The sequence below is a fragment of the Tyto alba genome, unplaced genomic scaffold (assembly GCF_018691265.1).
Source record: "Tyto alba isolate M040663 unplaced genomic scaffold, T.alba_DEE_v4.0 Super-Scaffold_1000006, whole genome shotgun sequence".
Lineage (NCBI taxonomy): Eukaryota > Metazoa > Chordata > Aves > Strigiformes > Tytonidae > Tyto > Tyto alba.
In genome coordinates this window covers 14,700,267-14,715,277 of record NW_024881272.1, presented here as the reverse complement: position 1 = coordinate 14,715,277, position 15,011 = coordinate 14,700,267, and the positions used below count along the sequence as shown (strand labels likewise).

At 37.9% G+C, this 15,011-nt stretch overlaps 1 protein-coding gene across 1 annotated transcript in view; it reads left to right on the top strand.

The window, feature by feature from the left end:
• PALMD (palmdelphin) overlaps window positions 1-14,704 on the top strand; it is a 29,108-nt gene extending 14,404 nt beyond the window's left edge. The window contains exons 4-8 of the mRNA XM_009967504.3: window positions 6,509-6,623; window positions 7,520-7,553; window positions 7,644-7,754; window positions 8,496-9,572; window positions 13,782-14,704. Of these exons, the coding sequence (XP_009965806.3) occupies window positions 6,509-6,623; window positions 7,520-7,553; window positions 7,644-7,754; window positions 8,496-9,572; window positions 13,782-13,825 (1,381 nt within the window). The 3' untranslated portion in view covers window positions 13,826-14,704. The remainder of the gene's footprint in view (window positions 1-6,508; window positions 6,624-7,519; window positions 7,554-7,643; window positions 7,755-8,495; window positions 9,573-13,781) is intronic.
• The last annotated feature ends 307 nt before the right edge of the window (window positions 14,705-15,011 follow it).

The window sequence follows — 15,011 nt, the reverse complement described above, 5'->3', positions numbered from 1 at the left end:
ATTTAGGAGAAACGTATTAGGTATGAATTCTCTTCCTGCATAGTTCCAGACTCAGTTAATTACAAGCACATGTGATATTTGCATATCTAGATAGCTGATATTCTGATCATAAACCACCAATTTAAATGCTGATGAAAATGAAATTAAATAAGTTTACTTGCAACTGTAAGCACTACAGTGGAAAAAACTGCAATAAACACTTGATCGTAGTTGCTGGCCTTTCTCCTCTTATTAAAAATATTATTCTTTTTCCAAGACTATAAAGCTATTTGTTTTACTGTATTTGCTTAATGAAACCTGTGAATGGTTCCTCTTTTAGTTTTATACATGCTGCTCTTTCATGGCAATTGATTTTTTTCATGGCAAACTATACTTCCACAGCCATCAGTTGTTAATACCAGTGTTACCACCTAACTTTTCCTGGGTGTGACCTTCTCTTGGGAAGTTCCACCAAAATGCTTCCTCCTTAAAATGATTCCTATTTCTTGACATGCATCTGAAATACTTCAGATTTACATGTAGTGAAATGAATCAGACAAGTAACATCAGCATAAAATGAAAATATTAACTGACAAAAAGTGTAACACAAAATGACACACTGTCTTCACTCTTACAGTAACAACTGTATAGGTATAATACATCCTAGAAATTAAAATCAGTCCAGAAATGCTCCTAATTACATTCCTGAGCCACCCTGAATTAAGAGGATTTAATTCACCATTGCTGAAGTTCGAAAGACAGTTTAGAGGTTTGTAAAGCCTTGATATCAAAAGATATGTTTTCATTACTGATATACTTACTTTCATAACCAAAGAATCTACACACCTCAGAGTCTTGCAGCAGCTTTTATCTTCATGATACACAGAGGACTCAGAGATACTTGATTTTACAGATGGAGAATGGAGGCAGAACATCATACCTGGAGTCATGTGTGAACTTCCCTCTGAACTAGGAATTTAAGCAGGTTTCTCCACATCAAGCTTCTGTTGCTATAAATTACGCTTCCTACCACTCCTCAATAGCTGTCTAGCAAAGGCATCTAAGAAAACATCTATGCTGCCTTCATTACATTTTGTTTAAACATATCCAGCCCAGTTTCAAACCAGTCAGCAGTGATACAGGAACCTCATAATACAGAGTTCAGTGTGAACAAAGTCTACTAAAAAGCACAAAAGATGCACCATATAATACTTGCACAGTGATTTTACTATGCTATAGGTATCACCACAGCTAACAAAAGCTTGCTTGACAACATACATGTGAAGTCATACCTTTGACCAGCCCTGTAAACCAAAGATTACTGAAGTGATCATATAGACATACGTCATGCAGTAGCAGCAAGATGTATTATTGAGAAGCTCAGTAGAATTCTTTATTCTGGACATCTGATTATTAAACTTCACTTGATTCAGACAAATTCTGTCCACTCTGGTGATTATTCTGCGAAAGTTTTACCTTCAGTTAAAAGATCTGAATCACTTTAAAGACTTTTTGAATACCCTTAGACCAGTCTTTGTTGTTTTCTGCTGAGAGGACAATCACAATTGTAGGCAGATTATTGACAGTAGTGGCATGGGCCTTTCCATCCTAAATAGGACCTCTGTTTTGAAACATTCTTTACCTCGGTGTCAAATAGAGTTAATGTATGTCTGCTAATCAGTTCAGATTTGAGCATTTTTTTTATAAAAGGAAGACTTCCATTCTTTGTGTCAACAACAAAACTGCAAATAGACAGTGGCCTGAACCATCTTGCAGACAAATAGCTGAATGCTCCGGTTACAGACAAAAAATAGCATTTACATTGTCTGCCCTATCCACCCTCTTTATGTGTTAGAAGTTACAGTGAGACAAGTGAGCATGTCCTTGGTCAGTGTACTAGCTAAATGAAGAATTAGGAGTCCTGTTTTCTCATTTAATTTTCAGCTAACAGCACTCATTCTTGATGGAATTAGTTGCTAATATACAACATACTTAAAAATGCGCAAACATCACATTGCCTGGGGTTTATTATTCAATGGTTTGCCATGTGATATATGAAGGCAGACTAAGGCTAGATGGACTCCAGAGCTGCTAAAGCATCTGACTCACCTCAAAACACGTGAGGACTTGCTAAACTGCCTTTTCCTCTCAGTCAGGTATTCTCCAGGGTGGTATCCTCCTATCTGCTTTTCATTCTTAAGCCGTTTATTTTTCTTCTGGGGTGGCAGTGGTGCCAAGCCCAGCAGACCAGCTGGTAGCCAGCAGCAGTGAGGTATGCTCTGTAGAATTTCTTAAGTTCAGCTACTACTTTGGCAGAGACGCCTCCAATTTAGTATCTCAGCTTCTAAGGTTCCTTCTTTCATCCACACCTTCATACTGCTTATTTTCCCCTCTCAAATACTGAACACTATTCAAGAAAAGAATGAAAAATATACAAAAGATTTATTTAATACAGTAGGTACCTCATACTTCCATTTGTCTACAGAACACCGCAGCACCATTGATAGTTTCTCATAATTGCTAGTGTAGCTGCTAGACCCTTTCAAGACAAACACAAACTGTGATGTAACTTCATAAAAATGTCAGTGATTTAGAAGTTTCTAAAGATTTAAATGCACCAGAAAGAGCCTAGCCTAATTTTTCAACTGTACAAAGTCAAAAGGACTTTGATTTCTTTGAACTATACAGATTGCATCTTTTAAAATTTTCCTTCAACAAATTCCAGCATGCACACTCACAACATGCTCTGAAAATGAATCATAAAATCTATGTCTGCACGGCAAGTATGAGTGCAAAAGAGATACTTATGGTCTAGATGCAATTCCCATTACATGGGTATGAGAATTTTTCCCTAAATCCACTAAGCCCTGAATCAGTCGTCTTAATTACTATATGAAGTGGGTGTTGGTATGGACGTGAGAGCATATATAAACTTAAATAATACTTTCCTTCATCTCCCAGGTAACTATACGGGGTTTATCATCTTTGATTTATTTGGGGTTGTCTTTTCTCTTTCCCTCTCCCCACTACCCCTTTTTTTTTTTTTTCTTCATATCTTTCCAGGATTTTTGCTCCTCTTCTTCTACCTGTGTCTAGGAGTATTTAGAGTCCAGATTGAAATAAACCCATAGTAAAAGTTAATGATTCTTCAGTTCATTATGCTTCTGTGAGCTTTTAATGATTTTCACATTATGATAATACTGCAATCATGTCTCACGTAAAAATACATTTCAATATATTAAACAAATACTATTCTGTAATAAGTGCAGAAATATGGTACATAGTCATTGCATTACTTTCTTTTATAGCCCTCCAAGAATATTCATCCCCCTCATTATAAAATTTTTAAATTTTAGCACTATAATCAGCGTCTTTGAGTAGGGTCCTAAGGGCATCTTGCAGAGCTCAGGTCCAAAGTGTTATCTACTTTTAAATATATATATATATAATATTTTTTTAGCTTTTACTTTCATCCTGAGTGTATTTTAATTCACATCTGCATTCTGAGGTCTGTGATACCTTTGTGTTTCAAAAGAGTATATTCTCACTAACAGATAAAAGTCCATGTAGTATCCTATTATTGTAGCTCTTCAAATCTGAGTTTAAATAGCTTAAGAGCCACAGTGTTAATTCAGACTCCACACAGGAGGAGATAAATAATGCTTCTCTGACAGAGTGCATTCAACTTTTCTGGTCTGCTTACTTTAAGGGATGACAGGTTTTTATTATTAACGTTGACTTTGGTGTAACATCATGGATCCTAGCACATATTAAAGAATACATCAAAACATAAACCATTTTTTTCTATCAGGATTACAGGCCATCATTAATCTATTTGTAACTTTGGCTCAGATCATCTAGTTGTAATTCTATTCTGACTGATCTCAGCAATTAGTGATATCGGTTGCAGCTGCCTTAAGTCTACAGTCATTAAATTCTGACATGGGCTCAAAACCAACAGAAGACCTATTTCACTCAAATATGGAAGGTTTTTAAATTTGCCTTTTTTTTTTTTTCTTTAAGTTAAAAGAATTTCTTCCAAAAATGATCCCAAAAAGAAAAGATAGATGCTCCAGGAGGCTGCAGCTATAGGGCACTCACCTACATCATGAAAGATCCAGTTCAAGTCCCAGTTCAGAGTTAAATCTGGACTTGCTTCTAGATCTTCATGGAAAAGCAGCTTCCTGACTACTAAGCTAATAAGGCAAATTTCTGGCTAAAACTCAACAAATATGCACTTATGCAGAAAGGAATGGTCTTGACTAGAAAAAGGGAAAAAAAAAAAAAATGGACATGGGACAATTAGCCTTAGTCACCAGAGAAAAGAATTTGACTGAGAAACTTTAGAGGTGTGCTTTAAGCAGGCATAGCTTTCTCCTTCTCTCACATACATAGAGATTAGATATTTTATTCTAGACCTTTCTGTTTAAAAGCATTTCATCAAACATTTTAGTACTAATAAAATAAAAACTCTAATTAGGAAAAAGATGCCTTTGTACTCAGATTTAGCAGGCAAGAAGCAATATAACATAGATTTAACATATAATGAAAGGGGAGGAAAAAGGAGCTGTGACTACTTTTCAATAATGTACAAACCTACAGCAGAAGTCAAAAGAAATTTTGACTGCTGAGCTTCAATCTCCCTTTTGCATAACAATAAAGGGTTTTAAGAAAATAGTTAGCCCATCAGCCAAGTCTTAACTGGCAAGACACTTCTGGTTTGCACTGTTAATATCTGACAGAGATAAGTCAGCTGCTGAATATCCTGCTGTCTTAGAGAATATCCAAAGTTAGTATATTTGGTATTCATAAGGGGTAGGCTTGTGGTCTTTGTAAAACAGTTCTCAGTGATTAGATCTGGGTACAACCAAGTCTCCTCCTCTAATAAGCAGACCTTTAACAATTGTTTCTTAGTGTTTGAAATCTCACATAATTGCAATCTTAGGAAGTGATTGCTCTTAGCACCTGATGCAACATGTATCACACCTACACAAACTACCCAGTTTTCTCTTGCAAATTCATTGGTAATACTTGTGAGGATATTACTTGAGCAAATACTGCAAACATTAACCTTCCCAGCTGCTTGTTCTAGGTGTGCTGAACCAGTGTCTCTTACATCACCGCCATTCTGCTGAAAAGGAATGCTTTCCAGAAACAAGATATCAGCACTTTTCCCAGAGAATTAAGTACACAAAATACCAATGAGTGACAAAGAACGACACGTGTACATCTGTAAAAGCCTTAGGACACAGCCCCAAAGAGGAGCCCTTAAAACTTAGTGTTTTTAAGTCTGTAGCTACACAAGCTCTGGTCTAGTCTATCAGGAACACTACAGTAACACCCAGCCCACATTAGCAGTATCTTGCATTTTTAATCAAGATGGTTTCCCCTGAAGAATCGAGTTTTATGCTGTCACTCAAGCACTGCTGCACCTGTTTTACTAAAGCACATGATTTCGAAATCTCAGAATCTACATTCAGGCATGTAAAACTGTGGAAAACTGTCTTGATATCTTGGAGATGAAGAGACACACACCACCCTCAAAGCCACCATCATCATCCTGGGTGTTTGTAAATTCTTCATGCTCAGCCCCAGAATGGAAAACAACAAAGCTTCAGACTTCAGTCTCTTGAACATCCTCCCACTATACAGGTTGCTTATTTTCAAAATCCACACAGTTATGAAGTTATCACTTCAGAGAAGTAGTCTGCAAAGCACATCACTATTATGATTTCTAGCTGTATTAATTTTCATATTAGAAAATTAGTTGAGCTGTTTTATCTAGAAAAAGTACTTTCAAATGCCATTATTATTTTATCAAAAAAAGTGATACCTCTTCTACTTCTCAGAAACATGAATGCAATTTGATTTCCATTGATAGAGGTGGTTCTCCTGGAATTGTAGCTTCTAGTTATAGACTGACTAGAACTTTCCTCCACAAGGGATCCTCCTGAATACAGTCTGGCTACGTAAAAGATAGTGTATGAGGTGACGTCCTCTAGCACTTTAAGTACTGCCAAATACAAGAACATTCTTCTGACTTCCTTACAACAAAAGAATTTGCTTCTTTTTGTCACGTGTACAAGTATACATACAAAATTAAGAGACAAAGTCATAACCCTGGTGTCTGTATACTAGATTCCTACATCTTAAATACAATGGATTAATCACATTTCTTGAGACAATGTAGGAGAGAACATTTGCTTAGAGATGAGGAAATGCTGTGGATGCCTATATTCCTTATCTACTCCCTCCTGAAAAATTAGTTAGTTTCAGCTCCTGTTTTCAAAGTAAGCTCAGTATACGATTTAGTATACTCAATAGTATACTAAATTAAAAAAAAAAAAAACATTAGTATACTATTTCACAGTATTTCTTGATGTATGTGAAATTATAAGCTGATGTCATATTAGAGCAAAATTTGTCAGGGTAAGTAGAACCAGCCCCACTAATGTCCATATTCACAATGTATTGAATCTGCAATGATGTTCTCTGCCTGGCATTAAATCAAAGGGAATTGTGATTGCAGACTGGAGAAGGAAATTGAGGCTCTGGAAAGAGAGGAAATGGAAGTCTCAGCTAAGGAAGAAACAATTTTAAAGAAACTTAAGTCTGTTGAGAAAACAACAGAAGACATAATAAAGGTTAGTGCCAAATTACTCCAGAAGTAGAATTCATTACTCATTCATCATAATAAACAGGGAAAAGGGAACTAGCTGGATCCTGTGAGTGGTCATAAGCTTTTGTCTACAGTGACAGCAGTTCAAACCCATGAGCGGTCAAAGATGTTATATTGTTCAAGTGTCCACATGTCTCCATGTGCATTTTTATGGGGATGGGGGAGCAATTCCTATTGTTACTCACATATAGTACATCTCAAAAAAATAGCACCGCCACTGACACCAACCAGCAGCTATGCATCTCAGACCAAGACAGATGTAACAGGTACAGAATGGGTACAGAGGCTGATGTATTCACGCTCCTTCGGGTGATGTGCCCATCTAAACTGCATCATGCTTTTCCCAAAGTCCCGGAAAGAGGTTATAGTGAAACAAGACTTCATATTATGAGTCATTAGTCTTTGCCAAAAAGTCATTTTGATATTTGAAAATCATCTTAAACAGTCTCAAAAAATATAGTGATGAATCTAAACTTCAGTTCTCCAGTTGTTCTTACACACACACACTCTCTCTAAAGATGTGCAGCGAGATAAGCACAACTGGAAAGCCAAAACAGAGCCTTTGAAAGTCTTTGAGGCCAACCAGCTCTGGCCACAGTGTGAGGCTGTGTCACTGATTAACACTTTGTGATGTCCTGTCCTTCCCTGTGTAACTTGGAATCATATCAGCAGAAAAGACCAGAAGAATTTCACTTTCTCCCTTGCCATACTCCAACTGAGCAGGTTCCACTTTTATAGCCCCTTCTCAGTTTGAAGCTGTGCACACAAAAAAGTTAAAATTATCAGGCAAAACAAAGCACTGTTTAGTTAACATGTTAAAATTGACTAATCACATTTATTGTGAATGCTTCTCTTTCCTAGTCTGTGAAGACTGAAAAAGCAGGAGTTGAAAAAGGTACGTTTAGTCAAAAAAAAATATTTTTAAATGGTTCTTGTAGAAGTCAGTGAAAGCATACTAAACTCTTTGTGGATCTTCTTTATTCAGAGGCAGCAGACTACATATATGCCAGCATACCTGACCTTCCCAAGTATTTCAGGCCTTCTGCACTGAGAAGTACGGCACATGCTGCCACTGATGATGAAGAAAAGAGAAAAGGTACTGCTTATTAGAAAATCTAAAGGGTGTTAATATGCACAAAGACTTCCTATAAATTGAATCTAATACACTTTATGAGAAGGATAAACATTACAGATATGAGACAACACTGCTTCTATTTAAGCAGTGTTATCTGTGTTATGTTATCAGTGAGGTCATCAGAATCGAGAGGTGGGACACTGGTATAAGGTACATGCCATTGAGAATAAGGATCGAGTGTTTTCAACAGTGACACTTCCTAGCACTTCATTCCTCTACCTGGCATAAGTAGTTCCTCCCTTCATATCATGCATTTCACAGTTTCTACCTGCACTTACGCCTACAGGGCAGCCAGCACTAGTCTGGTTATTTCCCAACTAATACAAAGCTTCCTAACGCTGAGTGCCCAAGGCTCTTTAGTCTTCTAGCATGTTGAGCTCTTTCAACTGCTACTGCTCAGCACAGCACCAGATGCCAAGGTTAAATCCAGCTTTCTTAGTCAATCACATAATGAACACTGGTTTCTTAACAGCTTATTTTTCCTCACAGAATTAGACCCAAATTAAAAATATTTTTTTCCACTTCAGGTCTTCATAGGATGGAAGGGGACATTCAAAATGACAATTCAATATATTGGTTATGTATAGTTTCACATATTTGATAATTCATTCTGACAGTCATTCTCTATCACTGTCAGAACTCTTCTGTAATATTTCTTGCAGCTACTGCATTATCAGTTCAAAGCCTTTTTTCTTTCAACAGCATTGTTTGCCATGGAAATTAAAGTTGAAAAAGACATGAAGACAGGAGAAAACACAGTGTTATCAACAATACCTCTTCCCTCAAAGGAGTTTAAAGAGACAGGAATTAAAGTCTATGACGATGGTAGGAAGTCAGTCTATGCAGTGTCCTCAAATGGCAGCACAACGCAAAATGGGGTGGATGAACTGGCTCCTGTTGAGGTGGAGGACCTGCTACGACAGGCAACTGAAAAAAATTCCCAGTCTCCCACAGAGTACCACGAACCTGTGTTTGCAAACAAATTTTGCAGGCCACTTACTCCTCAAAAAGACAAATTAGTCCCTGGACCAAAACTAGAAGACACTCATAAAAGAGAGATGAATGGATTTAGCAATCATCAGACAGAATTCTCTTCTAAACATAAAGAGAATGGGGTTGATCTTCCAAAGGTAATACAACCAAAGCCTCCCTCCCCAGTACTTTGCCACTCAGAGAAGAAAGTGCACACTAATCCTGAGAACAGGATGATACATAATGAAGAAAGAAAAGCTGCGCATGAGGAATTAAAATCTTACCAGAACACAAAAGAAAGACATAATGAGACAAGGTTTTCAAGTCCCTGCCATCTTAATGAAACATCCCCTGCACCTCAAGATGACGAAGATGTTCAATACAGCATTGTCCAAGCTGTACCATGTTATGTGGATGATTCTGAACCGGTAACAATGATTTTTATGGGTTATCAGCGCATTGATGATGACGACGCAGAAGCAGACCAAAAGTTGTCACGATACGATGGGGTTATCCGTGCAGAATTAGTTATTATTGATGATGATGATGAAGATGACAGCAAATCTGAGAAACCAGCATACCATCCCATAGGCCACTATAGTCAGGTTTACCAGCCACCGAGCAGGAAAATCACACAAGTGCCACAGATGAACCCTGCGAGCAGTCTGGGTGTGAGCCTGAACAAGGTGCCCCACAAAAATTCCATCTCCCTGCAAGAACAAGAGGAACGCTTAAGCTCACCAACACCCCGTGCTCATCTTCACAGCCAGGTATCTGGAGATGGTACCGAAGATCCCTCACTAACAGGTAACAGAAAAGGAAAATCACGTCACTGCTGTTCACTCATGTAGAAAACTGATGCTACTCTTACCTGCTAGCAACTGTTTCATTTTACTATTTGGATTGTTTCATGGACTAATATGCAATTACTAATCATTTCTTTGCTCTTGTTTGTTAACAAATGCCAATCTGCATTTTAGTACTGTTGAATTACTTCATCTTTAGCAATGCTATAGTTACCATATCAAATTTCAGAAAATAAACTCAGAAAAGCCATTTCTGTAACATTAAAAGATTAAAAGTAGTTCTCTTCCAAGTGACAATTATAAGTTCCATTAATGCTACGTCAGTTAGCAGAATTAGTTTTCTTTTTTACCAGGTAACTAACTGCATTGCTTCTTAACACTGTCTCCTCACAGGAATGGTTTTTTTTGTGCCTATCTGCATGCTAACTACTTCTTAGATAATCAAAATTGCTCCTTAAATCAGAAAGACTGTTTAATAACCAACTTTACTTCACACTTTTCTGGAATCAGCATTGCCAACCTTTCCTTGACAATGTTTATGCAAGTTTTAACATTTTTTTGTTAACCTGATTTTTATTACCTCTGAAAGACAATGAACCAGTTTTCATCACTACCTGTGGTTAGTCCATAGAGTCCATAGTGTTATTTTTTAACACTTTTTATATTCTATTAATACTGAAGGTGTCTATTTCTTACATCAGAGTTTTATAATAAAAGGCTGAAAGAACAATAGCAACATCTTCCAGAAACACAGAAAGCTCTTTATGATTATGTCACACTTTAAGTGCAGTTTAACTGTATGCTCTGCAAATATGCCTACCATCAGGTTCCAGACAGTCACATTCCACTTTAAGGAAAAAACAGTGTGCTTGAATTATAGGAAAATCAGGGGTCTTGATCCCACATTCTCTCCCTGCTTCTCTTCCACACATATTCTGAATAATTTTGCAATTTGAGAGCTAACATTTAAGTTTGGGCTCTGCCTAAAGCTGCTCTGGCAGCCCAGCATCTCTTTACAATACAGGTAAAGCCAGGAGAGAGGGTGGTCATTGGATCACATAAGGAGTTTCAAGTATTTTTGCATCAGTATGCATTGATTGGGAAGATCTGTTCATTAAGTAATGCTCTCAGTTTATAGCAGTATCAGCCTCGTGAAGTCAGGCACACAACAGCCTGAAATATTTCAGCAGTGCTGCCCAACCTTTCTGGTCAGTGAGACCACTGCACTTTTCTGTCACTGGAGAGGACCTTTGCTTCTCTCAAGCACTAATCCTGTCACCTGCATACCTCCCTGTGTCTTCCAGGACCAAAGGCTGATGCCAGCAACAGAAAGCAGAAGTAGCTGGTACAGGCAAGATAAACCACTCCAGCAACTGTTCCTGCCCATTATATTTTGGGGATAGTCCCTTAATTCCACCACCACATATGTATAGGCGTATAATGGAAAAGCAACATTCACCCACCCATCCACCAGCTGGTTGCTACTGAAACCATTCATTCATGTTACAGCCCACTGGATGGGTGCTCCTGAACAGATTCTGGGAAGAGGGTGTCCACAAAGTAACTGTGAGCTGGCAGCACATACACAGGCCATGAGATGTTATCTGAGCACCTCTACCTGTAACAATCTTTGCTCATTTTTGTCTCCTGAAGGAAGCATCTGAAACTTCATTCTTCCCTGCCACCCATAGGCACTCTCTGAACAAGCTAGGTTTTGTCTCTCTCAAGGTTAGGGGAAAACAAACGCTGACTTTCAGGAAAGGGGAATAAATGTAAATCTAGCAAAGATATTTGTTGTGTTAAACTGTATGTGGCCTCACCCATTTACTTACAAGTATTCTACCAAGGAGAAGATAGCCAATGAGTTAAAAACCAGTCCCAATTAAATTAAAAGCAGTTTGGCAACTGCCTCAAAAATACATCCCAGCAGTCAGCACTGCCTACAAGTGAGTGTCTTAAGTGCCCTGTAGATTTTGGAACTAAACCATATTCCTCTTTACCCCTCCACCTACTTATTGCCACTCCCTGGGACATTTTGCAGTTGGATCATTGGAAAAAGCCAGGAAGTGACTCAGTTTTTTCCAAGTAGTCTTGTAATCCTACTGTGACTTCTAAAAGGAAACAAAACCAGGAAAGCCTCTTAAATTTAGAACAATGTATTACACAGAGCTGTTTCTTAGGTAAATAAATTGTTTTCAAAGCAGCCACTGATGCCCAGCCTAGCAGGTTCACCCTAAACACCACCAGTGAAAAGGGAGTCAAAATTATTTTTGATACCTCATCATTCATTACTAAATCAACAAACCATCAGAAACAGAAAAAATAATTCTTCTCAAAATGAAAGCTTTTGAAGGCAATTGCAGCATTTGAACATTAAACAGGCACTGAGAACTCCCTTTCAAAGAATGGAAAGCAAGGAAGCACAAGACAGACCCAGGGAGATGGTCCCTTATATAACAATCTTACTTTGGGAAAGAAATGAACCTTCAGAGCAAGTTACTGAAGAAGTTAGTGATGGCCAAGGACAAGTAGGAGGCAGAGGAATTGTTCCATGTGCCAATCCATATCAAGAAATGCCAGATTAAATTAGGAGCTTTCAGTATGCCTCCAAACTGACAGAAGTATAGGACATATCTCTTTCCATATGGGAACAATTTTCCTTTCCCCATGAGCTTGGTGGGCAACCGATAACTCAAAGTATGCACCCTGAGAAAAACCATACAGAGAGAAGGATGACAATGTCATAATTAGGACACAAGTGTTTTGCATTACTAAAGCTTATTTTCTTCTTTAAGTTTTAGACAAATTAGTGTGCAGATATTTTGAAGATTCAATACTTATTAGGGAAATTAAAAGTCTTTGGAGGGGAATAAAGGCTAGACATAGTGGAATGAATAAGGAAAGGAAAAGCTGAAGCTGAATAGGCAGTAAAACCTACTGACAGCGTGGAACAGGCTCTCATGGGACATGAGGGTCCAAGGCTTTTGGCAAGTAGCTAGTCTAGGTGAGCTTATTTTTTTCCTGAACACTGGAAGCTGTGCAACCTTCAAAAAACAATTGAGACTTAGCTCCATTTGCATTGAAGAAAGTAACATACAAAAAACCCTTTTTTAATAGAGAAAGTTTCATGCATCCCATCTGTTTCTGTAATGCATAGAGCAAGACAAAAATGGGCTATTGGCTATACGTGAAGCATCAGACTGATTGTTCTCTGAAACCACAACCAGGACTTGAATCCTGCAGAATTCCTTGGTCTGCAAACAGTACACAGGGTCTTTTTAAGAGCCAAGCTTTAACATCAGTGTCCCTATAAAGTTACACTCAAATGCTTCTATGATATGCAACAACTTCAGCATTCAAAACATAACTCAAGTTGGACATTTGCTGACACGCATAGATCAAGTAAACAGCTGCTTTGACTCTCTGTCTCTCAGTACAAAGACATATGCAGGATGAAGGAACAAGACATGCTATTTTGGGTGACTTGAAACTAACAGGGCAGAGGGCTGGAGGTTATTCCCACTGCATTCTCTCTCAGATTCACTTCACAGTGGGGAGAGGCTCTTACATATCAAACAGAAGTATTATATTGCTGTTTTAAAAATAACCTTTAACATTTAATCATCTGCCCCGCACTGTCACTTTCAAACTAACTCACGTTATACCCAGTTACAGACAATAGCCATACTGATGTTTATATAGATACTAAACTACTCCGTCAGAATTAAATCAGGAATATGACTAATTCCCACTCTGACTCACTACACCATGAAGAGATGAAAGTTTTCTGTGAACATCAACACAAAAGAAAAAGGATTCCAAACAGTCACAGCTCCCACTGAGGAGTTTAGTTTAAACAAAGTGTTTAAATATTCATGCATCTTCTTAATCTGTCAGCATCTAATCAAGGACAATACCGTGTCTGCAATGCATTAGTGAAGGTAACAGAAACAAAACAGTTAGATGAGAGCTATGCTAACTTTCAAATAGTGGTAATGGAGAAATTTCTTAATATACTTGCTTTATTGCAAAATTACCAGAACTAATGCCTTCTACTGATTTCTTTCTAAAACACTAAAACAATGCTTGTTCTGCTGGACTAACCACTGGAGGTATGTGTATTCTTCATTTTTCTAAATAAGGAGATCTAGCATCAGAATTAGAAAGTTAATCTTAAAATGCAATGGCTTTGTTTGTTTTCTTTTTTCAGCTCTGAGGATGAGAATGGCAAAGCTGGGGAAAAAGGTGATTTAATGGCTGTAATGACATGGAAGTTAAAATTTACTACTCAAAACAGAATGAAGCTAAGAATAGTTCCTTCAATATACATTTTCTGGATCATAATGCTTGTTTTGCTCCTCTTTTTTATGCATCTGGGTTATTTTGCCCTCTGCATAATCCAAAGGATTTTAACAGACTTTTAGATTTGACCAACTGCCACATAAACACAAATCTCATTCTGGATTTTGCTGAAAGTAGTGAAAAGTTACTTAAGATCATAAATACAGTGTATATCCAAGTATGAAGACATGTGCATACCTGTTGCCACAATCAGGAATATGTTGTTACTATATACACAGAGCAGAAGATCCATACCACAGAACTGCACAGAACATTGTTTCACTTCAAAGTGTGGCAATCTACTTGATTTTGGTTGAAAACGCTATCCTAGCATTTCTCTTGTAAAAGCATTGGTTAATAAAAAACTAGAAGTGGGAGATAGGAATAGGAAGAAATGAAAATGTAAAAGCTGGTTTCCAAGCATACCACCTGGCCAAAATTTAAAGCATTCCTTTTTAAGTGACAGCAAACCAAACCAAAAATAGTTAAGTCAGCATTCAAGTATTTAGCCACCTTCTAGAGCTCCACAGTTCACTCACCCTTCCATTTTACGTATGGCAGTATAGCCATTCTCAGACCCTGCTCCCTTCCCCACGCCACGTACATGCTGCCCACCCACCACCTCACAGATAAGTCCTGTGCGTAACACTATGAACCGCCTGACCTCCCAATCATGGCTTCACCTCCTAGCTTGCTCAGAAAGCCCTGCTTTTCCAGGAGACTGTTTGCCAGACAGGCAGTGCCTATCCATCTAAAAAAAAAAAAAAAAAAAATATATATATATATATATATATATATATATATATATATATATATATATACTGCTTAGTATACAGGTTGCAGTTGGCTGGGGAGCTAAAATTAGTGCAAGCCTCCCATTAGAAATACTGATTTGCCAATGGCTTGTGCTGCAGCTGCAACAGAAAGTCTGTTACAGCAGCCACTGCTGTGCACAGCTCTCCATCAAGGCCCAAGGCTCCCACCGAGAAACAGGTTAATTTTTTCCACATGAAGGAGGAGCTGAGGGCCTTTAAAGCAGCCATAAGGTACAGCTACACCTAGAAAAAAAAAAATCACAGGAAAGTAACATTTTTCCACT